General features: G+C 52.8%; 2 protein-coding genes and 1 long non-coding RNA gene across 3 annotated transcripts; 1 reads left to right on the top strand and 2 right to left on the bottom strand.

Annotated features, from left to right (window-relative positions):
- Positions 1-31: 31 nt before the first annotated feature.
- ATF4 (activating transcription factor 4) lies at positions 32-2,130 on the top strand. The gene is made up of 3 exons (XM_086402927.1): positions 32-227; positions 813-1,127; positions 1,225-2,130. The coding sequence occupies exons 2-3, from the start codon at positions 908-910 to the stop codon at positions 2,049-2,051; spliced, it is 1,047 nt and encodes a 348-aa protein (XP_086259053.1). The 5' UTR covers positions 32-227; positions 813-907; the 3' UTR covers positions 2,052-2,130.
- A 2,597-nt stretch (positions 2,131-4,727) lies between these two features.
- RPS19BP1 (ribosomal protein S19 binding protein 1) lies at positions 4,728-8,325 on the bottom strand. Its single transcript, XM_086402928.1, has 4 exons — positions 8,246-8,325; positions 7,964-8,092; positions 5,560-5,657; positions 4,728-5,180 (listed from the first exon to the last, which is right to left on the bottom strand). The coding sequence occupies exons 1-4, from the start codon at positions 8,295-8,297 to the stop codon at positions 5,046-5,048; spliced, it is 414 nt and encodes a 137-aa protein (XP_086259054.1). The 5' UTR covers positions 8,298-8,325; the 3' UTR covers positions 4,728-5,045.
- LOC147373108 (uncharacterized) lies at positions 5,858-6,401 on the bottom strand. The gene is made up of 2 exons (XR_015164527.1): positions 6,294-6,401; positions 5,858-5,991 (listed from the first exon to the last, which is right to left on the bottom strand). It is a non-coding gene; the product is annotated as an uncharacterized LOC147373108 (long non-coding RNA).
- Positions 8,326-23,484: the final 15,159 nt, after the last annotated feature.

Consider the following 23,484-nt stretch of genomic DNA (forward strand, 5'->3'; position numbering starts at 1 on the left):
TCTATAAAGGATCCGCGCTCGGCTTGTTGCTGCCATTTTTCCTTCTTCCCGTCCATAGATGTAGTTCCTCCGGGCAAGTGCGCAGTCTCTACTCCTGCTCCCCCAGGGTCCGCGGCCACCATGGCGCATTAGAGGCAGCAGTGCCTGCGGCAGCATCGGCCTTTGCAGCGGCGGCAGCAGCACCAGGCTCTGCAGCGGCAACCCCCCCCAGCGGCTTAAGCCATGGCGTAAGTACCAGGGAGGAGCCGCTCTGGCCGTGATCCCCGGGTCGGTGAGGGGTTTTCGTCTGCTTGGGTGCGGCCGAAGGCCTGGCGGCGTCGCGGAGGGGGAAGCGGGTTTACGAGCGCCCAGGACGCGTGACTCCTGCTTGGGTGTCCCCGAAACGCCGGCGCCCTTCTGTCGGGAGATCGCGTTATTTTGCCGCGGAGCGAAGCCCTGGGCGGCCCCGGGCTCCCCGGAACCCACCGGAGTCCCATCTGGCGTCCCGTGAAACGTGGCAGCAAAGATGGCGGCGGGGCAGGGCGGCGGCCGCGGCTTGAGTCGGAGGGGCGTGGGCGGGGCCGGGCGGCTGGTGCCGGATTTGGACGCGAGGGTGGGGCGACTTCCTCTTGTGGCCGGTAGGGAAGGGCCGGGCGTCCATCTTGTGCGGCCTAATAGAAAGGTGACACCATGGCCTTGGGGTGTCACCATGGCCGTCCCTGTTCTCAACACGGAGTGGAGTTTTGATTTGGCCATCCTGGTTAATGGGTGAGAAGATGAAATTCTCGGACCAGCTGATGTCTAATGGGACTCGGTTTCTAATTGCTATCCAGGCTTTTCACGGCATTCAGCAGCAGCCTTGCTGTAACCGACAAAGACATCTTCGAATTAAGCACATTCCTCGAGTTAAGCACCAAAACCTCGCAACATGGCCGAGATGAGCTTTCTGAGCAGCGAGGTGTTAGGGGGGGACTTCGTGTCCCCCTTCGACCAGTTGGGTTTGGGGGCTGAAGAGAGCCTAGGTCTCCTAGATGACAACCTGGAGGTGGCCAAGCACTTCAAACATCATGGGTTCTCCTGCGACAAGGCTAAGGCAGGCTCCTCCGAATGGCTGGCTGTGGATTGGTTGGTCTCAGACAACAGCAAGGGTAAGAGGGACTTTTTTTTTTTTATCTGCTCGTGGGATCTGGTGATAGGGGCTCCTACGTTTGATTCAAGTTTCTTCCAACTTTTTATCTTTTCCAGAGGATGCTTTCTCCGGGACAGATTGGATGGTGGAGAAAATGGATTTGAAGGAGTTTGATTTTGATATCCTGTTCAGTAAAGATGACCTGGAAACCATGCCAGATGAGCTCTTGGCCACGTTGGATGACACGTGTGATCTCTTTCAGCCCCTAGTCCAGGAGACTAACAAGGAGCCCCCCCAGATAGTAAACCCAATTGGCCATCTTCCAGAAGGTTTACCAACAATTGACCAGGGTGCCCCCTTCACTTTCTTTCAACCTCTTCCCCCTTCCCCAGGGACCCTGTCTTCCACTCCAGATCATTCCTTTAGTTTAGAGCTATGCAGTGAAGTGGTTATCCCTGAAGGAGAGAGCAAGCCAGACTCCACCACTACTGGGTTTCCTCAATGCATAAAAGAGGAGGATGCCCCCTCAGATAATGATAGTGGCATCTGTATGAGCCCTGACTCCTCTCTGGGCTCTCCCCAGGATAGCCCTTCCACCTCCAGGGGCTCTCCAAATAAGAGCCTGCTATCTCCAGGTGCCCTCAGTGGCTCTTCCCGCCCCAAACCCTACGACCCTCCTGGAGAGAAGATGGTAGCAGCAAAAGTCAAGGGTGAGAAGCTAGACAAGAAGCTGAAGAAAATGGAGCAGAACAAGACAGCAGCTACTAGGTACCGCCAGAAGAAGAGGGCGGAACAGGAGGCCCTCACTGGTGAATGTAAAGAGCTAGAAAAAAAGAATGAGGCTCTGAAAGAGAAGGCAGATTCCTTGGCCAAGGAGATCCAGTATCTTAAAGATCTGATAGAAGAGGTTCGCAAAGCAAGGGAGAAGAAAAGGGTCCTCTAGTTAGGGTAGTCAGGAGTATGTGCGCTTGTATATAGAAGGCTGAAGCTGTGTTTTAATAAATTATTTTGTAGTGAAAGTACTACTGCACAGTCTGGTCTGTTGCCTCTGGTAAGAGTCCTGATGAATCCCAAGTCTCAATTGCTGTGGGATTGGCTGTCAGTATTCAAATGCACGGTGAGATTTTTTAATTTCCTGACCGGCTGGGCCATAGGTGAAGATTTTTAAATAACTGCTGTGCTAGGTTTTATCCTTGAGTAGGGATGGAACCTGGACCCTCTGCATTAGGAGCAGGAGTTTTAACCTTTGGGCCACCAGGGAAGCCCCAGGATGACTGATGCGGTTGGGCCTGAGACAATGAGTGGTTTACATCCCTTCCATAGGTTGATGGGTTTTCGCTGAAAACTAAGAACTATCAGACTTGATGCTGGTGGTAGGAAGAGCCTGGACGCCACTCCTGTTTTTGTGCCAACATTAAATACCCAGATAAAACCCCATGAGGCTGCACTAATCTGAATTCTGTACAGGCTTCTTCCCATAAGGGTCTGTTTAGAGAAAGTGGGCTCTAAAGTGGTGGCTGAAATGGGTGAGTGGGGTCAAAAGGCTGGCTGGTTTTGAGGCTCCCCTCTGGCACCTAGGCCAGCTGGAAGGCCTGCTATGCATTGGGGATGGGTCGGGGGAGAGTCAGCATGGAAGGGCACGGGCTGCGCTGCCCTTGCAACCCTGGCTGGTAATGTCCTAAAGCAGGATATGGCAGACATTTTCTTTGGGATTGTTGAGATCATCCCAGCCTGGGTAGGTTTCTTCCCTTATGTCCTTTGGGGCCTGTGGAGGGAAGATGAGTGTACTATCATGAAGGACAGTGTAGCTGAGTGTGTGTCATAAGGGTGATGGGAATGTGGCACCAGGCACTGTTCTGAACACGGTGCCCATGTCCTACAGCAGGGGGTGTTCAGAGTGGTAGGCCTAGCTGTTTGAATCCAGGGCTGGGCTGATTGGTGACCTAGGTGCAAATTTTCCTCCAGCACACCAAAGGTGTATGTGGCGTTGGTGACTTGGAGAAGGACAGGGAAAGTTGTGGAGACACAGAATGGGGAGGGCACCTGAGAGAGGAGCTCAGGCAAAGCCTTGGAGGTGGGGATGAAACCCCAACAAATAAACCTCTTGCAAGAGGACGGCCCTACCCCAGCTGTGCTACAGGAAGTCACTGGAGATGTGTAAGCCTCCCACCCACACGTGCCCATGCGGCTGTCTGGCTAGGGCCTCAGTCAGCCCTTCCACTCATGGAGGCTCAGGGCAGTGGATGGCTGGAGCAGCCCACCCCATGTGGAAGCCACAGGAAGCCTGGGCTGGGGCTCTATTGGTTACCCTAGGGTCTCCTCCAGGCAAATGTGCCAGCTGCTCCAAACCACCAGAGACATGCTTCCAGGTGCTTCACAGCCACTCAGAGAACTGGTCTTTCTAGCCTTGGTCTCAATATGGTAACCCAGTGTCCCCTTTCTTGGCTCCTGAGCCTTTCTTTCCCATTAGATCTGTCATGTGCATCTTTGTTAGGAAGGGGGCCTGATCAGCCTGTTCTTCAGAGAACAAACTCCTGGTGAGAGGCAGTGAGCAGCTGAGCCTGCTTCTTGCTAAGCTACTTAAAAGAGGAAGCACACCCAACCACCTTGCTCTGTGGGGGGAGGACGGTGGAGAGCTCAGGGCACACCAGCCTCTCCCTTCTTAGACAAGCCCATCTGAGGACATTGGCACAATACCGATGTGGAGTCTCAGCTCCTTTCCTCCCACCTTGACTTCCTGAAAGGCTGGCCAGCTTTCTACTCAGATGGTGGCCACCTGCAGACAGGAAGGATTCCAACTTGGACTCAGGCAGGTCTGTGGTCCTCTGAATCCCCACTGAGGATGGAAAGCTGGCTAATAACCAGGGAAAGTGCTCCCCATCCCAGGATGGGTGTGTAAGGAGTAAAACCACCTGCACTAAAGAGGCCGTGGTGGGATGGGCCAACTCTTCCTAGCCACGGGGCCCTTCGGAAGTTCTCACCAGACAATGCATGCCCCAAGGAGCTTTTTAGGCATGGGTGGGTGGGGGCCCTACAAGAGCCAGACTAGCAGCCTGAAGGCCTCCAGGGCCCTTTCTCCACAAGGCCCCCAACCTGTCCTCAGAAGGAACTCCTGGGGCTACCAGGCCTTGTCACCAATACCACACTGAGGCCCAAACTGGGCAGCACCACTCACCCACTTGGGCATGCCGCTCAGCACTGCCTGCGGCCGCCAGATGCGGCCCAGCTTCCACCTTCCCCCTCACCTCGCTAGTTCCCACCTCGTGACAGAAGAGGAAAAAAAAGTAGCCTTTGATATCTGTCCCCCGACTGCGTGTGCACGTGCCCTGGGCACTGGCCTGAGGCAGCAGTGATCCCTCCCTCAGACCCTGGTGTTGGCTTCCCTGGAATGAGCCCCCAGCAGCTGTGGGTGCTATTTTTGCCTCAAGAGCTGCCTTCTCAGCCGTGGCTGCCCGCCAGGGGGAGGAGGCTCATGGAGGCTGTGAACTGCTCTCCGCTGGCGCCTGCACTGGGGCTGGGCCCAAGGACTTCTCATCTGGAGCCTAAGCAGCAGCTGGAGGGGTGGGAGGGTGGTGGTGGAGGCTCCTTGGTACCAGGGGAGACAACGGGAAACACCCTGTTAGAGCAGTACACAGCCCCTGGGCCACATTTATTAGAACCCGAAGCCTACCCAGTGGCCCTCCTATCAGAGGTGTGGTCCCCAAGGGCCCAGTGACCGGCCTCTCCACAGCAAATAGCTCAGAGGCCCTTCCTGGGTTAAAGCAAACAAAACAATCAGAAAGGTTTCTTCCTGGCAGGCAGGTGGCACCTCCTGAGCCTGGAAATGTCAGCTCAAGTCTGAGCGAAGGTCCTCCTGTGGGCTTCCAGCTCGCCAGCTCCCCCAGGGGTTCCCCACCCCGGGCTGAGAGATCAGAGGAGGCTGTGCCCTCCTGGGAGCCTAGCTGCCGAAATATTCCCGCTGGAACTTCTGGAAGTCTTCCTCGGTGAACACGGTGCCCTCGGCCTTCTTCTTCTTCTTTGTCTTGGTCACAGGCCGGTCACAGGCCTTGCGGCCCCGGTTCTGGCGCATAATCTGGGGGCGTGTGGGGGTCAGGAGCCCTGGGTGGTGACTCCACCACCTGGAGCTCCACAGCCTAGCGCAGCCGCCCAAGGGCCGCCCTCTCCCCCGGCCCTCACCACGTCTGGGGAGGGGGAGGGCACATCGTTTCCATTCACAGAGGAGCCAACCGAGGCCCAGAGGGGTAGCAGGGGAGTGAAGCCAGGCTCCCACCTCCCCTGTTATGCTGTCAGCCCTCTGAGGAGGCCCCTCACTGCACAGCAGTGTGTCCAGCTCTCAGGAGCCTGGAGGGGGGCCCGCCCCCCACCCTAGGCTCAGGGCTGAGACTCCCACAGATCCCCGGGACAGCCTCAGCTTTCACCCCCACTTCCCACAGCCCATCCCCCTGACGAACCTGCCGGGTGACGGATTCGTCCACTGTGCTTCTTGCACTGGTCATAAACCTCAGGTTTACTCCAAGGTAACCTCGACGCTCTTTCTTCCGGAACTCAGCTGTGGAGGCAGGGAGGGTGGTATCATTCCAGATTCACTCCCTGGAAGCCTTCTGGGGTCCCTTCTGACATCTCCCCACTCCACCCCTGCTCCCCAGCCCTGCCGAAGGCCCCATGGTCCATTCCCCACGTCACTGCAACAGGCTGACTTCTTATGTCAAAACCACATTCCACACAGATCCCACTCAGAGTCCCCCGTGGTTCCAGCTGCTCAAGTGATTTATTCAACAAGTGCGTCCTGGGCATTCACTGTGTGTCAGGCACTGTTCTAGGTGCAAGAGCACAGAGCCGGAAACAGAACAGCCCAAAAGTCCTGCCCTCGTGGAGCTTCCATTCTGAAGGGAGAGAGATGGTAAACAAGGCAAGCAGTAGTTTAGAGGGTGAACGTTTTATGGAGAAAAAGAGAACGGCAAGCAGAAAGGAGGAATGCAGGGGATGGGGGGAAGGTGGCAATTCTAAAAAAAATAGGAGGCTCTGAGAAGACCTGAAATTCACTGAAAGAAATTCTGAGCAAAGACTGGAGGAAGAGAGCATTAAACTGTGGGCGGAAGAGCATTCTGGATAGAGGGAACAGTCAATGCAAAGGCTCTGAGGCAGAAGTGTGACTAACGTGCTTGAAGGACAGGGAGGGGCGAACCTGAGGGTTGGAAGCTGGAGGGGGCAGATCACGGGGGGCCCTCAGCAGGCATGGAGGCATGGAGGCATGGAAAGAACTCAGGCTCTCACCAGGCCGATGGGAGCCCCTGGAGGGTGAGAGGCAGGGTAGAGACAGGTCTGACTTAGGATTTTACGGCATCACTTCAGCTGCTGTGGTGAGAACCAGATGACTGGGGGAGGGGGATCAAGGAGACCAATTAGCAAGTTTTTGTAATAATCCAGGCAAGAGATGGTGTAGCTCAGACCAAGGTGGCAGCCACAGAGGTGTCCTTTAGGTTGGCCCTGAGAGTCCCCTCACTCATGTGCCATGGCAGGGTGGTGGGATGGGGTGGGTGGGGATGGAGGGTGTGCCCGCTCCACCCTGGCATCACTGTGGCTCAACCCAGGCTCACTTCCCTGCTTTCACACTTGCTCCTGTTGTCTTACCTCCCCGAGATTCATAGTTCTTTTAACAGATACTTGAACACCTTTATATTGATTGCACCAGGCCCTGGAGAATTGAGGCTTCTCCTGTGGCTCAAGACAGTAAAGAATCTGCCTGTAATGTGGGAGACCTGGGTTCGATCCCTGGGTTTGGGAAGATCCCCTAGAGGAGGAAATGGCAGCCCACTCCACTTTGTTGACTGAAAAATCTCATGGACACAGGAGCTTGGTGGGCTACAGCCCATGGGGTTGCAAAAGAGTCAGACAACCACAAAACTAACACTGGGGATTTGAAGACACACTAGGAGCTCAAGTCCTGCCACAGGTCAAAACATCCAAACACCCCACGATCCTGCCCACCCTGTCCCTCTTCAAGTCTGTACATCTCATTAAGTGGCGCCAAATCCCTCAAGATGCTCCCTCCATCCTCACAGCCAATCCACCACTGACACCATCAACACAGCTTCCAGCCGCAGGATTCTTGTTATGTCTGCACTGTCACCGCTGCTCAGGCCACAGCACCTTCTACTTGAAGGGACAGGCGGGAGCAGGGCTCTGGAGACACACTGCCTGGTTTCCACCGGTACCATCTGGGCAGGGGTCTGTTTCTGCATCTGAGCAATGCGGGTAATGACAGCGCCGGCCTCACAGGGTTGTGAGGAACAAATGAGCAAACATCTGTCAGAGACTGAGAACAGCACCCGCAGTGTTAACTTGTACTCAACACTCAGTCTCTGACCCTCGTTTACTATATGTCACCTCGACCAGACTTCTTTCTTTCAACATTTCAAAGATTAATAATAAACTTCTGATTCCACATATGGTAACAGTATACGTCCCCCAGCTCATTCTTATATTTCCATCAGGTCTGTGCTTAAATGTCGCTTCCTCAGAGAAGTCGTTCTTCTAAGTCCCTTTCAAAGTACCCTAGTTTTACAGCACAAACCTCATCACAGAGATCCAACCTGACGCAACCCAAACCCAAAATCAGTTTCAAAACGCTGATTTTGAAACTCCTCAGTGTTCTCTCCCCACTAGGACTGTAGACCTTGAGGGTCGGGACGATGTGATTCGTTCATCTCCGTGTTCCCAGGACCCCGCTCCGCGGCCGTAGCATGGCAGGTAGTCTAGTAACGCCTGGGGAAGATCTGAAGCCCTGACTCCAGCGCCAGTTCCTCCAAGGCACCGACCCCGGAAGCAGCGCGTTCAGCCCCTTCCCAAGCTCACCCAGCGCCGACTTGGGCACCTTTCCCTTGGCGGAGTTCCGCAGTTTCTGGGCCTGGGTCGCCTTCGCCTTACGGGTCCGCTTCATCGGAGCCTGGCTCGGTTTGGTGTGTCCTGGAGCGGCGCCGGGGGCTGTAAAGAACGGACTCGGGTCGGAGGGCGCTCAGGGTTCCCATCCCACCGAGGCTAAGACTGGTTTGGATCGTTGGGCGCCCTCGGGGTTCCTGCCCCCAGCCCCTGCCACCTTCCCGCCCGGCCGAACGTCCTCGGGCAGAGCCTCCTCACCCTCAGGAGCCCCCAGTAGTTCCAAGCCCCGCCGCAGCAAGGAAGCCGACATAGCTGCCCTGAGTTCTGCCCACAGTTCTGCCCACACGTCTCAACTACTTCCGCCTTGGCTCCCGTGGTGGTTTCGACGGAAACCTGAGCCAGAAGCAAAAGTTCCACAGTGAGCGGACGGAAGTGCCCACCTTCCTTAGAACGCATGCGTGAGGTTTACTAATCGGCGGAAAGGGGGCGGGATCTGGAGGCGGGGCCAAAGCGCCGAAGGAAGCATTTGTCGTCCAATCGCAACCCAATCAACCCTTTGCGAGACAGGCGGCACCTTCTCCCGGAAGCCGCCCACCAGTAGCTCAGCCTCGTAGGTACAGCCGCTGCGGTCAGCCCGCTACGTAGTGGGCAAGGCCGGGGAGGGGACTTAGTATTCTCAATTTTTACGAAAAAGGAGAATATGTTTTTGGAAATATTTTTTTATATACTTCAACCAGAGCAACGTTTAGTTCGGCGTGAGAATCCAGCTGTCTTGCATTAAGCCAGATATTAAAGATATTTGCAAAAACGTAAAACACTATCAGTGGGTTTTAGTAGTTTTTTCTAAATAGTTTTTAATAGTATTTTTTGAACTATTTTGTTTGGTTTTGGAAAATACAACCATTTTCATTAAAATACGTCAGTTACGTTAATATGTGAGTTTGATACTGTTATTTTAAATTAATATTTTAAAATGTATCTTTTAATTTCTAACATGGTAACCCTCATTAGATAGTTATGTATGCAGAAGCTCTTAGGGATTCTGAAGTTTTTTAAGAAGGAAGAGGATCCGGGGCCACCTCTTTACCTCTCAGTGGTAAAGAATCTGCCTGCCAGTGCAGGAGACACAGGAGCCACGGGTTCGATCCCAGAGTCAGGAAAATCCCTTGGAGGAGGAAATAGCGTTCCACTCCAGTATTCTTGTCTTGGAAGATCCCATGGACAGAGGACCCTGGCAGGCTGCAGCCAATGGGGTTGCAAAGAGTTTCTTAGATAAAATATTGATAGTTTGAGAAATCCTGGCTTAGAAATTAGTGCTCTTCTTGCTGCGGGGAGGATCCCTGTCTTGTTCACTGCTCCTGTGCTCCTAGCCCAGTACCTGGCATGCAGAAGGCACTCAATAAATGAGTGGAGAATGAATTCGCAGGACAAACATGTTCTGAGGGCCTTTTGTGTACTAGACACTGTAGAGTGTAGGACATGGAGGGGACTCAGTTGCTCCTATGTGAATGAACCTTACTAACCTCCACCAGCTTGTCCAGAAGGGAGAGAAACACCTAAACAAACATTAATAACAAACACTACCTCGAGGTGCTGTTTTCAGTGTTTTACATTTGTTGGCTCACTTATACCATCCCCCTCACTCTGAAGTAGAAACCACTGTTTCCCTCATTTTACAAATGGCCCAGAGGGTCACACAGGTGGTGTCAGAGCTGGGAATAAAGACCATGGGGCCGGAGCATTTATGCATTGCTGGCCTGTGCCAACCACCCAAGATGTGGTGTGGGTCAGGAGGCCTCTGGAGAAGAGCTGACAGTGTGGGAGGGGAGTGTCCGGGGCAGGAGGACCCTGTAGTGGGGGCATGTCCCTTGGGACAGGTGTGGCCCTGGAGGAGCAGAGGGCTGGGTGGTTTCATTGGCATCAGGGCCACAGATTTGCCCTGAGGGCTTGGTGGGGGGGGTGGTCCCAGCATTCCAGTGATGTTGTCAGACAGGCTCTTTTTTCCTGCTTCTGAAATGACCAGATTTTCTTATTTCTGTTATTATATATTCATTGGAAGGACTGATACTGAAGCTGAAACTCAACATCAGTTTGGCCACCTGATGCGAAGAACTGACTCATTGGAAAAGACCCTGATGCTGGGAAAGATTGAAGGTGGGAGGAGAAGGGAACGACAGAGGATGAGGTGGTTGAATGGCATCACTGACTCGTTGGACATAAGTTTGAGTAAGTTTCCAGAGTTGGTGATGAACAGGGAAGCCTGACGTGCTGCGATCCATGAAGTCGCAAAGTCAGACACCACTGAGCGACTGAACTTAACTGATACATTCATGCAGTGTTTAATGAATGTTTCCCCACCCATTCCTCAGTGTAAACTCTATAAAGAAAGGCATCTTCCTTTATTCACTGTTACATCAAGCGCCTGGAACAGAGTCTGGCATAATGTAAGTGTTCCGTAAACGTGTAAATCAGAGAGAGGAAGGCAGAGATGTCCAGGTCCACTCAGCGTGGGATGAGTGTCTGCCTTTCAGGAGGGCAAAGGACAAAGCCTGACTGTAACCCATTTCTCCTCCCTACGTGGGATGGTCAGCACATGGTCGTCGTCGTGGAGGGATTTTTTTGTATCCCGATGTCCCAAACAACCAGTTGGATTCCTGTAGCATTTCCGCCGGCCTCTGGAGGGGACAAGCGGCCACTCCGGCCACTAGGTGGCGCCGCAGGACCACTTTCTCCCATTGCGCGGCCCTGCAATCTGGTTTGCCACTGTCCAGGCTAGGGTGCCGGCGTGGAGTGGGCACATCCCTCGGAGTCGGCTGGCTCTTTGTGGTCAGCCCTGCATGGCCCTGGCTTCCTGCTGTCCCTTCCCCGTGGCCTTCCACGACTGGGTGGGGAAGCTGAGGTAGAGCCACCAGGTTGGACTGCCCAGTGGGGCGATAAGGCTTTCTTATGCAAAGGTGTGCAAACGACAATGGGGCATTCACCCAGTCCCTTAACAGACAGTGCCTCAGTTTCCTCATCTGTTAAATGGGGCTTAGCTCCCTGATAAAGTGAGGAGCCAGTAAGTTAATACTGATAAAGTTTGTATTACCCGACTAGAAACTGGGAAGGAAAGTACCCCACGAGGGTTCCTGGTGAATTTTACAGCCAGGTCTGCCCCACTCTGATCAAGAACTAGGTGCCTGCAATTGGGCACCTTAGAAGGGCCAGGCCTGTCCTGGTCCAGCTCCAAGAGGGCAGCTCCCTCCTGCTCACTCCTGCCCCTGGGGAGCGGGGGTCCTGAGGTCTCACAGGTGGGTTTCTGTCCTGGCTGCCTGACTTCCTGATGCTTTCCTGCTCTCAGCCTGTTTCTTCATCTGTTGGTGGAAGCGCTGGGTTCCTGCCTGAAGTGAAGTGAAAGTTGCTCAGTCGTGTCCGACCCTTTGTGACCCCAATGGACTGTATAGTCCATGGACTTCTCCAGGCCAGAATGCTGGAGGGGATAGCCTTTCCCTTCTCCAGGGGATCTTCCCTACCCAGAGACTGAACCCGGGTCTCTTGCATTGCAGGCAGATTCTTTACCAGCCTGCCCCCACCCTTCTCTGGGTGCCCCTCTGTGCCTGCTTGGCCCGGGCCCTTAGCCGCACAGAAGAAGCATCCAGGTGAGGTGGCCGCCTCCCTAGCCCCTGTTGCCCACACGCCCCATCCTGGTCTCCTTCCTGGCCTTTCTGGAGCCAACTTAACCTCACCGGGCCTGGGGGCGGGGAACCTCAAGGCTCAGAGGGAGGTAGGGTCTTCTGCAGAGTCACAGGGTATTTCAAGAGCAGGGGGAGGACTAGGACCCACAACTCTGAGTCCTGATCAAGAGCACATGTGAGTGTGTGTATGAGGCCATTTTGAAATTTCTTTCTTTTTTTAAAAAAATTATTTGGCTGTGCTGAGTCTTAGACGTGGCCTGTAGGATCTTCAGTTGCAGCAGATCTGGTTTCCACTGTCCAGGAACTAGGTGTGGGATCCAGTTCCCTGTCCAGGGGTGAAACCCGGGCCCCTGCACTGGGAGGAGGGGTTGGCCACTGGGCCACTGGGCAAGTCCCTGTGTGGCCGTTCTGACTTGTGTGTTGGGGAGCACCTGGGATCTGGTGACTTGCTTTTGCCTCCCCCTCTTTGTGTGTGTCTTTATCTCCTCGCCTTTATCTCTGACTCTGTCTCTCCATGTCTCTCTCCTCTCCTTTTCTCCCTATCCCTGAGTCCTCTCTGTCTCTTTCTCAGTCACTGCACTGTCCCCTCACCCCCACCCCAAGCCCCCAGCCTCTCTCCATCTTCAAACTGAAAACCCAAATGGAATTTCCAATTGCCTTTTCCGACTGGTGATTGTGCGTCTCCGAGCCCCGTGTGCCCGGCCCTCTCCCTTCCCTCTGCCGCCTGGCCTCTCTGCCTCCTTCCCTCTCACCTCCTGCTCCTGCCATCAGTGGCTTTGAAGTGTGTTCACAAGAGCGTTCAAGAGAAAATCCATTTCTGCTCTGTCGGGTTCTAAATGGATGGGGAATGGGCTCTTTTCGGCCTCTGGTCTCATCGCCTCCCTCTCAGGGTCTCTGGAGCTTTCTTTTCTGAAAGGTGATGCTTGTGTCTCCTGTCTCATCTCCTCCTGATCAGGCTGTCACCAGGCAGTCACTCGTCCGCAGCCCCCGTGGGTAGGGGAAGGCCCTGTGGGCCAAGGGAGGGGTTGGGAGGTGGGCAGGGCTGCGGCTGGTGCAGAGGCTCTGGGCTCACACAGCCGCGTGCCCCAAAGTAGGCTGCCTTCCTTGTGTAGGGCTGTTTCCTCCTCTGTCAATTGGGCTTTGAGAAATATTGTCCGGCCCTCCTCCCAGGGCTGAGGGTTGGGGGCGGGGGGCGGCGCCCAGAGCTCCTGGCTCCAGGGTCCTGAGGTCTGGAGGGGAACATGGGTTCTGGAGCCAGGCTGTGTACGTTCGGATTCGGGCTTCTTCATTCACTAGCTGTGTGACCTTGGGCAAGTCACATAACCTCTCTGTGCCTTGGTTTCCTCATCTGTGCCTTGGTTTCCTCATCTGTGTGTTCATTATAATAATGGTCCCTGCCTTCTGGGGTGGCTGTGGGGATTGAGCGCAAAGTGTTAATACTTGGAATAGCACATAGGGTACAGAGTTTAAGCACAATGTGTTTGAAAATGAAGGATCGGCAGTGTGCCCTGGGACCTCTGTCCATGTCCGTGAGTGTGATCTGTGTGTCTGTGTAGCTGCTGGACCTCCATGCTCTTATGATCACACAGGGAGAGTGCTGTTCAAGAGCCTGGAGTCAGCAGGCTTGTGTTCAAATGCAGCCTTTGTCACCCTGCTAGAAATTCTCCATGGAGCTCTGGGGTCAGATAGTGACTCTGGGTGGGGGTCAAAGATGAGATCTTTTTTTTTTTTTTTTTGATGGGGACCATTTTTAAAGTCTCTATTGAATTTGTTACAATACTGCTTCTGTTTTTATGTTTTGGGTTTTGGGCCAGGAGGCAAGTAGGAGGGTAGCTCCCCGATCAGAGATCAAACCCAACCCCCTCACTGGAAGGTGAAGTCTTAACCACTGGACTGCCAAGCAGGTCCCAAAGGTGGGATCTTTTTATGGACTTAGCCCTGACCGGCCAAAGACACTAAGTTGCTTGGGCCTCAGTTCCCTCTGGGGTGAGATGGGAGGGTTCTCACCCCCCGCCCCGGCCCCAGAGACCTGCCAGGTCCCCAGCGTCATTGAGATGTTGTGAGATTACAGGGAGAGGAAAAGTGAGCTTGGAAGAGTCAGGGGAGGACCCGAGGGGCCCTCATCCAGCCAGCACCCCTTCCTCTTGTCAGATGGGGGGGGTCCTTAGGCAATGCAGACTCTGGGGACCTGTCCTCACTGTGAGATTTTGAATAAGTCCCTTCTCTGCTCCAGGCTTCAGGCTGCCCATCTGGGCAGTGGGGACAGACACTAGGAACCTGGCTGCAAAGTGTCAGGATAGGGCTGGGGGACGGGCGAAGGGTGGGGAATAGAGGATGGTTCAGGTTCCAAGTGGCCAGGAAGGGTCTCATCCCTTCCAGCCTCAGCTTTTTAATTCTAATTACATCTCCATTAAAATGCAAATTTCCACAAACACCCAGGAAGGAGGACCTGTTGTCATGGAAACTGGAATCTGAGGGATGGGGGAGAGGGGAGCCGGTCTCCATCTCCTGAACTTTCAGTTTGCTTGGAACTGCTCTTCTTCCCTCTCATGCACCACCTGGGGGTCTCCGGCCCCAAGGCTGGGTCTTTAGGGGAAGGGAGCTGGGTAACCTTGATGAAGTCATTTCCCTCCTTGGCCTCAGTTTCTCCATCTGTGAACTGGGGATAACACTATAGGCCTCTTTTGTAGGATCGCCCTGGGGATTCAGTGATTAAATGTACAGGACATCAGAGCAGGGTCTGCTCTCCGGATGCAGTTCCAGGGTACCTGATGAAGCCGTGGTCTGGACCCCTCCCCGTGACGAACCGAGGAATTCTAGCTTCTGCTGCATCCCTAAACCAAGAGCCAAAATAATGGCATGAGTGACCTTCAAGTCCTGTGTATGCTCAGGTCCTCAGTTGGAGCCACTCTTACACGAATACTGCAGCCCTTTGACTTTATGCTGTTCCTTTCTTGCAAGGGAGATGTGGATGCCTAGAAAATGGTGGCGGGATCTTTGTACCCCAAGTGAATCTGAAAACAGGGAGGATAAAGAGAAGGGCAAAGACAGCTGGTGAAAGAAGCCATAAGGGATGATTACATGAAAGAAGCTGTATCCCTTTTTGCCTCTGTTACTAGGAAGCTCAGATTGGATGGCATTATTACTGTAATACAGTAATAAATGTAACCGATTACATTATTATGTTATATTATTCAGCTGTACTGTGTCCATTTCAGCTTTCTAATCTATCTAGCTCACTCTTTTTCCCTAAATGATTTCTAATCTTTTTATTTTGCTTCCTGAGAAACCCTCTTTAGAAATAGCTGAGAGTATACATGTTTTGGTAAATAAATCATGATGGCAGAGAGAGAAAGAATGAGCATGGGCTGTTCTGTGCAGACCTTTCAGCCTCTGAACCTGTGGGTGACTGTGGCCTTATTTTAAGTGCTGGAAGGGGGAGACAGGGAGTGGGGGCAGGGAACAGTGGCTATAAAATGTGTCTGATGGTTGATTTTGTGTTCTTAATGCTAAGTGGTTAAGATCACATCCCTACAAGAACAAGGGTGGGGCTCGAGGGTCTGGTCTCGGAGGGGCCAGATATTGAACAAGGTGGGGGTCAGTTCTCAGGAGAGGCCAGGAAGTGTGCATCAACCCCCTTACCCATCCTGACGGCTCAGTGCTGGAGTTTACAGCAGCTCACCAACCTTGATCTCTGGGTGGGGTCAGAAAATGAGTTCTGGCTGATGGTGTGTTGGTGGAGGAAATGACACAACTCTGGGCCTGGCCTGGCTCTTGAAAGCACCCCTTGCAATCTCCAGCTCATTTTCTTTCTTTTTTCCTTTTTTTGGCTGCACTGCATGGCATGTGGGATCTCAATTCCTTAATCAGGGGTCGAACCTGCGCCCCCTGCATTGGAAGCTCGGAGTCTTAACCACTGGACCCCCAGGGAAGTCCTTCCAGCTCATGTTCCTTGCTACCACGACCTTGGTACAATATACTATGGATGGCAGAGGACAGTCCAGTAGAGCTGTGACACTCATAAGAAATAAACTATTGTTACAGTTTTTTGTAACTCTGAGATTCAGGATCAGTTTGTTACCATAGCATAGCCTATCACATCCTGACTAATACACCTCCCAGTTCCTCTCCTGAGCGTCCCCAGGAGCCCCCAAGAGGTCAGGCCGGGGCTCCAGGATGACCTATATCGTCTATGCACAAAGGCAGAATGAGAAGGAGCAGGCTTTGTCACGGTTTCAGGATCCTGTGTCTGCTCAGTGGTGAAACTCCTGTCCCTGAAGGCTCAGGCTTCATGCATGCAGAGGACTGAGAGGCCTGGAGCTGGGGCTTGAGGCCTGTGGGTGTGCTGAGACCTCAACCAGGTCTCTGGGGCTTCCTCAAGCTCAGAGGAGGACACCCCAGGGTCCTGAGATGGCTGACAGGGAGGCTTAGTGAGGAACCAGGGTCAGAGGCTGGGGCAGGGTCATCCCACTCCTGCATGTCCTTGCTGGCAGCCCAGAAGAGGCTCCAGCCAACCTGTGGAAAGAGAAGGTGTGGAATGTCTGAAGCTCTTCACCGCACACAGGTGGAGCTGAGGGCACGGGTGATGGGGGCAGGGCCAGTGATGGGGGCTTCTCTGGACCCCAGAGCCCCGAACTGGGTGTATCTTGAGAGGCTGCCTCCCAGTCAGGACCCTGGGACCAGGAATCAGGATGTGGTCAGAGGGGAATCCCAGGATCTCCCAGGAGGACCCAGAGTTAGAAATTTGGGCCAAAAATTCCCCCAAGGAGGCTGAGCACCAAAGAATGGATGGTTTCGAATTGCAGTGCTGGAGAAGACTCTTGAGAGTCCCTTGGACTGCGTGGAGATCAAACCATCAACTCTGAATATTCATGGGAAGGACTGATGCTGAAGCTGAAGCTCCAATACTTTGGCCACCTGATGTGAAGAGCTGACTCATTGGAAAAGACCCTGATGCTGGGAAAGATTGTCGGCAGGAGAAGGGGACGATGGAGGATGAGATGGTTGGATGGCATCACCAACTTGATGGACATGAGTTTGGGCAAACTCTGGCTCTGGGAGATGGTGAAGGACAGGGAAGCCTATTGTGCTGCAGTCCATGGGGTCAAAAAGAGTCAGACACGACTTAGCAACTGAGTAACAATGACTCCACCAAGGACCCCCAGGAAGGGTCAGTTTATTCCATCCCAACCCCACTGGTCCGACCCAGCCAACACTCCCCAGGGGTCTGCTTTTGCTAGCCCCATGCTGGGCTTTGGAGACACAGAGAAGAATTGCTCTGACCCCACCACCATCAAGGAGCCTGGTGGGGAAGACGGTGACAGTGTCCTTTGACTTGGTGTGATTAGGGCTGGCAGGCCTGAGGAAGTGGGGAAGGGAAGGAGGGAGCATCTGTCAGAGTCCTTGTTCCCTGAGGGCAGGACTAGCTATTTGTGGATCCCTGTGCAAAATAAGTGTGGCGCCCCTTGTTCAAAATGGAGACGGTGAGCTGAGAGCAGAGCCTTTAACCAAGCATGAGGCCCTTGGGGGTGGAGGTGGGGAGCCCAGTGGGACTGCCCATGCCTGGAAGGGTTTTTCAGCTTGGGATTTTTCTAAGGCACCCCTCACCCCTCCCACTGCAGCACAAGAACCAGCCAGTTTCCTCATCTGCAAAATGAAAAAAAAATGACACCACCTTCTAGAGTTGTGAGGATTCAAGAGAGTGTAAAGCCTTGAGGTGGGGTGGGGCAGTAATGGATCCACAGGTGATCCACCCTTCGATCTTCAAATGACCATCACACACCTCCTGCCGCCCCTGCCCCCCACCCCCGCCCGTGTTCACTCCACAGCACTAACCACTGTCTGACCACCAGATATTTTATTCCACTTCTTATTCTTATTTGTTGTCCATCTTCTCAAACGTGATGTGAGGCCCACAGGGCTTCTATATAGCCTTTTTTCCTTCTGTGTCTTTTGATTGAAACCTTCAGTCCATTTACGCTTAAATTAATTATTAAATGTAATAGGAATGCACTTATTGCCATTTTGTTAATTGTCTGTGGTTGTTTTTCTTGTTCTCTGCTCCTTCTTGCTCTCTTTCCTTATGATTCGATGACTTTCTTTAGTGTTATGTTCATCTTCCTTTCTGTTTATCTTTGTGTCATGGATTTTTGGTTTGTGTTTACCATGAGGTTTTATATAACAACCTACGTACATAGCGGTCTAAGTTGATGGTTGCTTAAGTTTGAGTGCATTCTAAAAGTGCTACATTTTTATTATCCCCCTACTACAGAGTGAGGTGTGTTTTTGATGTAATATTTTACATCTTCAATTTTGTGTATCCTTTAACTCATCATGGTGCTTCCATGGTGGCTCAGATGGCAAACTGTCTGCCTGCAATGCGGGAGACCCAGGTTCGATCCCTGGGTCAGGAAGATCCCCTGGAGAAGGAAATGGCAACCCATTCCAGTACTCTTGCCTGAAAAATTCCATGGACAGAGGAGCCTGGTGGGCTACAGTCCATGGGAACGCAAAGAGTTGGACACGACTGAGTGACTTCAAACTCACTCACACTCACTAACTCATTGTAGATTTTCTGCTTTTATCTTTTGACGTTCATATTAGCTCTATAAGTGGTTGCTCTATTGCCTTTTCTACTTATTTGCCTTTATCGTGAGATTTTTTTCTTTCATAATTTTGTATTCCTACTTATGGCCTTTTCCTCTTTTTCCTTTTAAAGGAATCCCTTTAACATTTCTTGTGAGGTTTTGCTTGTTTGGGAAACTCTTTATATCTTCTTGGCAGCAGCCACAGACCCTCGAATGGTGCCTGGCAGATATTTGTTGAATGAATGAATGAGTGTCAAGCCATTTGTTAGGTAAAAAATATGTACTGAGCAGCTACTGTGTGCCAGGGACTGTCTGAGGTTTCCTTATGAGTGAGCTTTGGGGCAGAAGTGAGGGAGGGGAGCAGAGTGAGTGTGGATGCCGGACGGTAGAGGGGCAGGCGGGGTGCAGATGGTGTCCACAGACTCAAGGACAGGGAGACCGGGTTGGGGAGAACGGGCTGGGGGAAGGCTTGGTCGGGAGGAGGGAGCATCCGTTCCTTGTACGGCTGTAACCTGTCACGGGGAGCCCACTCCTCAGCAGGCAGCCTGTTTCCTGGCAGGATGGCCTTCAGACCTGAGTCAGCCCCTGGCCCCTGCACTGTCTGCAGCATCTGTGCTGGAGGTCCTGAGTCTGGAATTGCCGGGAAGCGGGGCAAAGCCCAGCCTGAGGACAGTGTCACTTGTAGCTTCAGTCTGGGAGGGCGTCCTGGGTGATCGCCCCTTGTGGGGGTTCTGACTTGGTGGACACTGGCAGGACATGTCCCCAGTTGTTCTTGTTCAGTCACTCAGTTGTGTCCAACTCTTTGTGACCCCCTGGACTGCAGCACATCAGGCCTCCCTGTCCTTCACCATCTCTTAGGATTTGCTCAAACTCATGTCCATTGAGTCAGGGATACCATTCAACTGCCTCATCTGTCGTCCCCTTCTCTTCCTGCCCTCGTCTTTCCCAGCATCAGGGTCTTTTCCAATGAGTCGACTCTTCACATCAGGTGGCCAAAGTATTGGAGCTTCCGCTTCAGCATCAGTCCTTCCAATGAATAGTCAGAGTTGATTTCCTTTAGGATTTACTGGTTTGGTCTCCTTGCCAAGGGACTCTCAAGAGTCTTCTCCAGCACCGCAGTTCAAAAGCATCAATGCTTTGTCCCCAGAGGGTCCTGGTAGTTCCCCTCAACTCCTCTCCTGAGAAACGGATCAAAGGAGGCTGGTGAGTCCACTGGTCCTTGGCCAAGCCGTCTCAGGCTGTGTGGCTTCTGTGTGAACTCCGGCCTCTCTTTAGGGCCCAGACTCATTCTCCATGGGCTCCTGGCGTGTCCTCTGCTCTTGTGTGTTGCACGGACCTCTCAGCCTCAACCTGTCCCTAAGGGAGCTTGCTCTCCTCACCCAAACCTGCTTCTCCTCTCCTCTGTCTCACTCCAGCCAGGAACTGGGGTGCCAGTCTCCCCTTGTCCTTTACCCCACCTGAGAGGAGTCACCCGTCCTGTCCATTCAACTTTCTAAATCACCTCAGAGTCTGCCTTCTCTCCACCCCCAGGAATGTGCCCCCAGGGTCATCGGGCCCTAGAGATGACTTCTCATCTGTCCCGAGGCTTGTGCCTGCAGATGCTTGCTTGGGATGGGAGTTGCTGGCAGGCCTGCCTGGGGAGTGGGCAGCTTTTGCCTGTCCAGCTGTGGCCTTTAGGGTGGCTGTTGCCTCCTCTGCTGGCCCCAGGGTTGGGAACACACCCTCTCCCCCCATACAGACCTTTTGTGCCTGAGGACCCATGGCTTAGGCTTCTACACCGACAGGCTCACAAGACCCCTTGGTCCTGGGGATGGGGCGCTAGGCTGTGCCTCCACCCCAGTCTGGTCCCAGAATTGTCCCTTCTTCTGCCTCTGCCTTCCTCTCTTCTCTGTCAGATGACCTCCTCCTGTGTCCTCCCAGGCCTGGTTGCTGGCTCCCTTCCCTTCCCTTTCCTTCATGCTCCCAGGTGGAGGGAGCAGAACATGATGGTTAAGAGCATGACTCTGGAGTCAGATGTCTGGGTTTAAATCTTAGCCCCACCATCTATCTGCTGTGTCTTAGGCAAATTACTTAAACTCTCTGTGCTCTGGTGGCTCCATCATAAACTGCTTAACGATAATGTCAACCCTGTAGGTTGTCATAAGGATTAAATGAACACATTCTAAGCGCCTTAGGAACCTAGCTGTTAAGTTTTTTGGTGCCTATCCATTTGTAGAGTGCTTTCCCAGTTAAACTCTGGGCCTCACACCTAGTCTATTTGGTGAATGCGGAAACAGAGGTTCCTACCTACTCGATGCAGTGGAGAGCATGAGACTGGGAGGTCAGACCTGGGTGTGAGTTTAAGTCAGGTCGTTTCCTGTGTGTCTCTGGGAGATGCCTCCTTCTGAGCCTGTTTCCTGACCTTTAGAGTCAGGATTATAAGCCTTACTTTCCAGGTATGTGAACTTCAGCCAGGTTACATGTCTCTCAGTGCCTCAGTCTCCTCACCTGTAAAATGGGGGTGATAATCCGAGCACCTACCTCACAGGGCTGATGTGAAGGTTAAATGAGGTCCTATGTGAAAGTGCTTAGAACAGTGCCTAACTCACAATAGAGACTGTATACATGTTTGCTATTATTATGAGTTGATGAAATTTGCACATGGGCACAAGATTTCCCAAACATTTCCAAGAGGTTCATTCCTGGAGTGTCAGCATCCTTGGATTAGATATCCCCTGGGATTCCTTGTCAGAAATGTGTGAGTGGGTATTGGAGATCCCTGTGGAGGTAGGACATTGAGCTGGGGCTTCTAGCCAGAAAGAACACCTCTGAGTCCTGGTTATGTTTCTTACCTACCTGGTGGTCTTGGGCGAGTCATCTCCTCTCCTCGAAGCCTCGGTTTCCTCTTTTGCAAAACACAGATGGTAATATTGGGAGGTAAAGGTTAAATCGGATGCAGTGCCTGACAAGAGAAGACCCTCAAGAAATGATCACAGTGATTAAAATGCCCCAGCACAAAGCAGGCAGTCCACAACCAACTTCCTGCTATGCGTGTGAGCTCTGTGGCTTTTATTTCTTTAAAATAGTGAGCTTACTTATTCATTTTCTTAAAAGCAGATTAAAAAAATTTTCTGTATTTATTTTTGGCTGTCTGGGTCTTCACTGCTGCACAGGCTTTTCTCTGGTTGCGGCAAGCCGGGGCTGCTTTCTAATTGTGGCGTGTGGGCTTCTCATTGCGGTGGCTTCTCTTGTTTTGGAGTGCAGACTTTAGGGCTCCCAGGCTCTGGAGTACAAGCTCAGTAGTTGTGGCCCATGGTTTTAGTTGCACCGTGACATGTGGGATCTTCCTGGATCAGGAATCCAACCCATGTCTCCTGCATTGGCAGGTGGATTCTTTACCACTGAGCCTCTAGGGAAGCCCTGAGCTTACTTTTTCTTTCTTTCTGGCTGCACTGGGTCTTCTTTGCTGCTCGAGGGTTTTCTTTAGTTGCGGCGAGAGGGGGGCCACTCTCTAGTTTTGGTGTGTGAGCTTAGTTGCCCTGTGGCATGTCGAACCTTCCTGGACCAGGGATTGAACCTGTGACCCCTGCACTGGCAGGCAGATTCTTAACCATTGGACCACCGGAGAAGTCCACCGTGTCTTTTAAAATATGGGGATTTTCCCAGTACGCCTTGCTTCCTCCACCAGCTGCCTCCTTACCCTCTGCTAGCACCCTGCTTACCCCCAAGTCTGATGGAGGGATTCCCTGCAGGGAAAGTGGGGGGCACACACAGTCCCAGAGGAAAAGGGGACCATGGCCTCTCTTTCTCCTCTCCCTGAAACAGGGAAGGAAATCCTCCCCCCATCTTGGGAACTATTGAGCATCCCCTCAGACTCCAACTCCAACTCAAAGCTCCTCAGAGACCTGAATGAATTAAAGATGTAATTAAATTAGGAATCCTTCATTATTTGAAGGCTGGGATTCTCTGGCAGGTGGGGTGATGGTGGAGATGGGGCAGGGCCATTTTTCCTGCAGAGGCTGTTAGATTCTCTCCTGGGGGCATGTGTGTGGCCAGGCTGGGGCCCAGAGACCTGGGAGACAGAGCCAGCTCCCTTCCCACCTGCTCCCACTCAGAAGGACCTCCCCTCAGTCTCGGGCAGCTTCAGGCTGCCCACTGTCTTCCTGGCCAGCCCTGCACCAAGGCCCTTCCTCTCTCAGCCGCAGTTTTCTCATCTGCAAAATGACACAAAGCAGGGAGGGAGGATTCTGTTAAACTGCTTTTCAGGTTGCTGTAGGCAGTAAATTTCCATCTAAGAACTTGGGAGACCTCTTCCTTCGAACGCCTGCAACACTCTCCTTCTAGAGGAGTCAATTTGCACCCCTCCTCCTCAATCCTAGGGCATTTAGTTAAGCATTTCTTTGACTCAGCTCACTCATCTAAAAGGAAGGGAAACCCAGGAAATGGATATGACAGGTTCTCTGCTGGCTACCGGGGATACTGAGTGTGGTATTTCCTGCCCTGCAATGTCCAGAGGAGGAGACAGAGAAGCTGGGCCTAGAAGGAGAAGAGGGGGAGGGAAGGCTCTCCGGGTTGGGGGTGGGAGAGGGTCACAGCATGTGTAAAGACCTCAGAGGCAGGAGACAGCAGAGGGAGGAGGCGAGTGTAACTGGAGCACTGGGGGGCAGGTGTGTGCAAGGGAACAAGGCTCCAGAGCCTGGTGTGTGATGGAGAAAGGGAGGGCTAGCACTCTGCTACATTCCCAGAGGAAAACAAAAAATTTCGAAACTGTCAGAAATGTGATGGAGCTGTCAGGAGTACATGAAACAGCCACGTACCCTGGGAAATGGAAGTCAAGGCTCTGTTTGTTCCATGGCAGTGTGAAAACTCACAACCTTTTCATCAAGATGGGTAAGAAAAACACAGGAACACTAAAAGCGTTTTGGTTCAAGTCTGCTGAGGATGTTACTCTCAGCCCGCCCGGTTTCCGCTCTCCGGCCTGGATTCGTTTGTGCATGTCAACACTCACCCAGATCAGCAGACATCTCTCTCTGCTCTGGTTTCTCGACTTGTCAGCCATCTTCGCTGTGGTGTGCTTGGTCACTGTGGTTCTTTGAAAACGATGTCAAAGGAGAAATTGCTCTCCTTGAAAATCTTTGGCTGGAGTCACCTCTCTTACAATCCCTGTCCTCTGTCTCTGTCTCCCGCTTCCTTCCTGCCACTCTCCTCCCCCAACCCTGCTGAACTGCTAGGAGGGGTGTGGGTGGGAATGGACACT

Source organism: Bos grunniens, chromosome 5, assembly GCF_055505025.1.
Source record: "Bos grunniens cultivar Pamir isolate PY7600 chromosome 5, Bosgru_T2T1.0, whole genome shotgun sequence".
In the NCBI taxonomy this organism is placed as follows: Eukaryota; Metazoa; Chordata; class Mammalia; order Artiodactyla; family Bovidae; genus Bos; species Bos grunniens.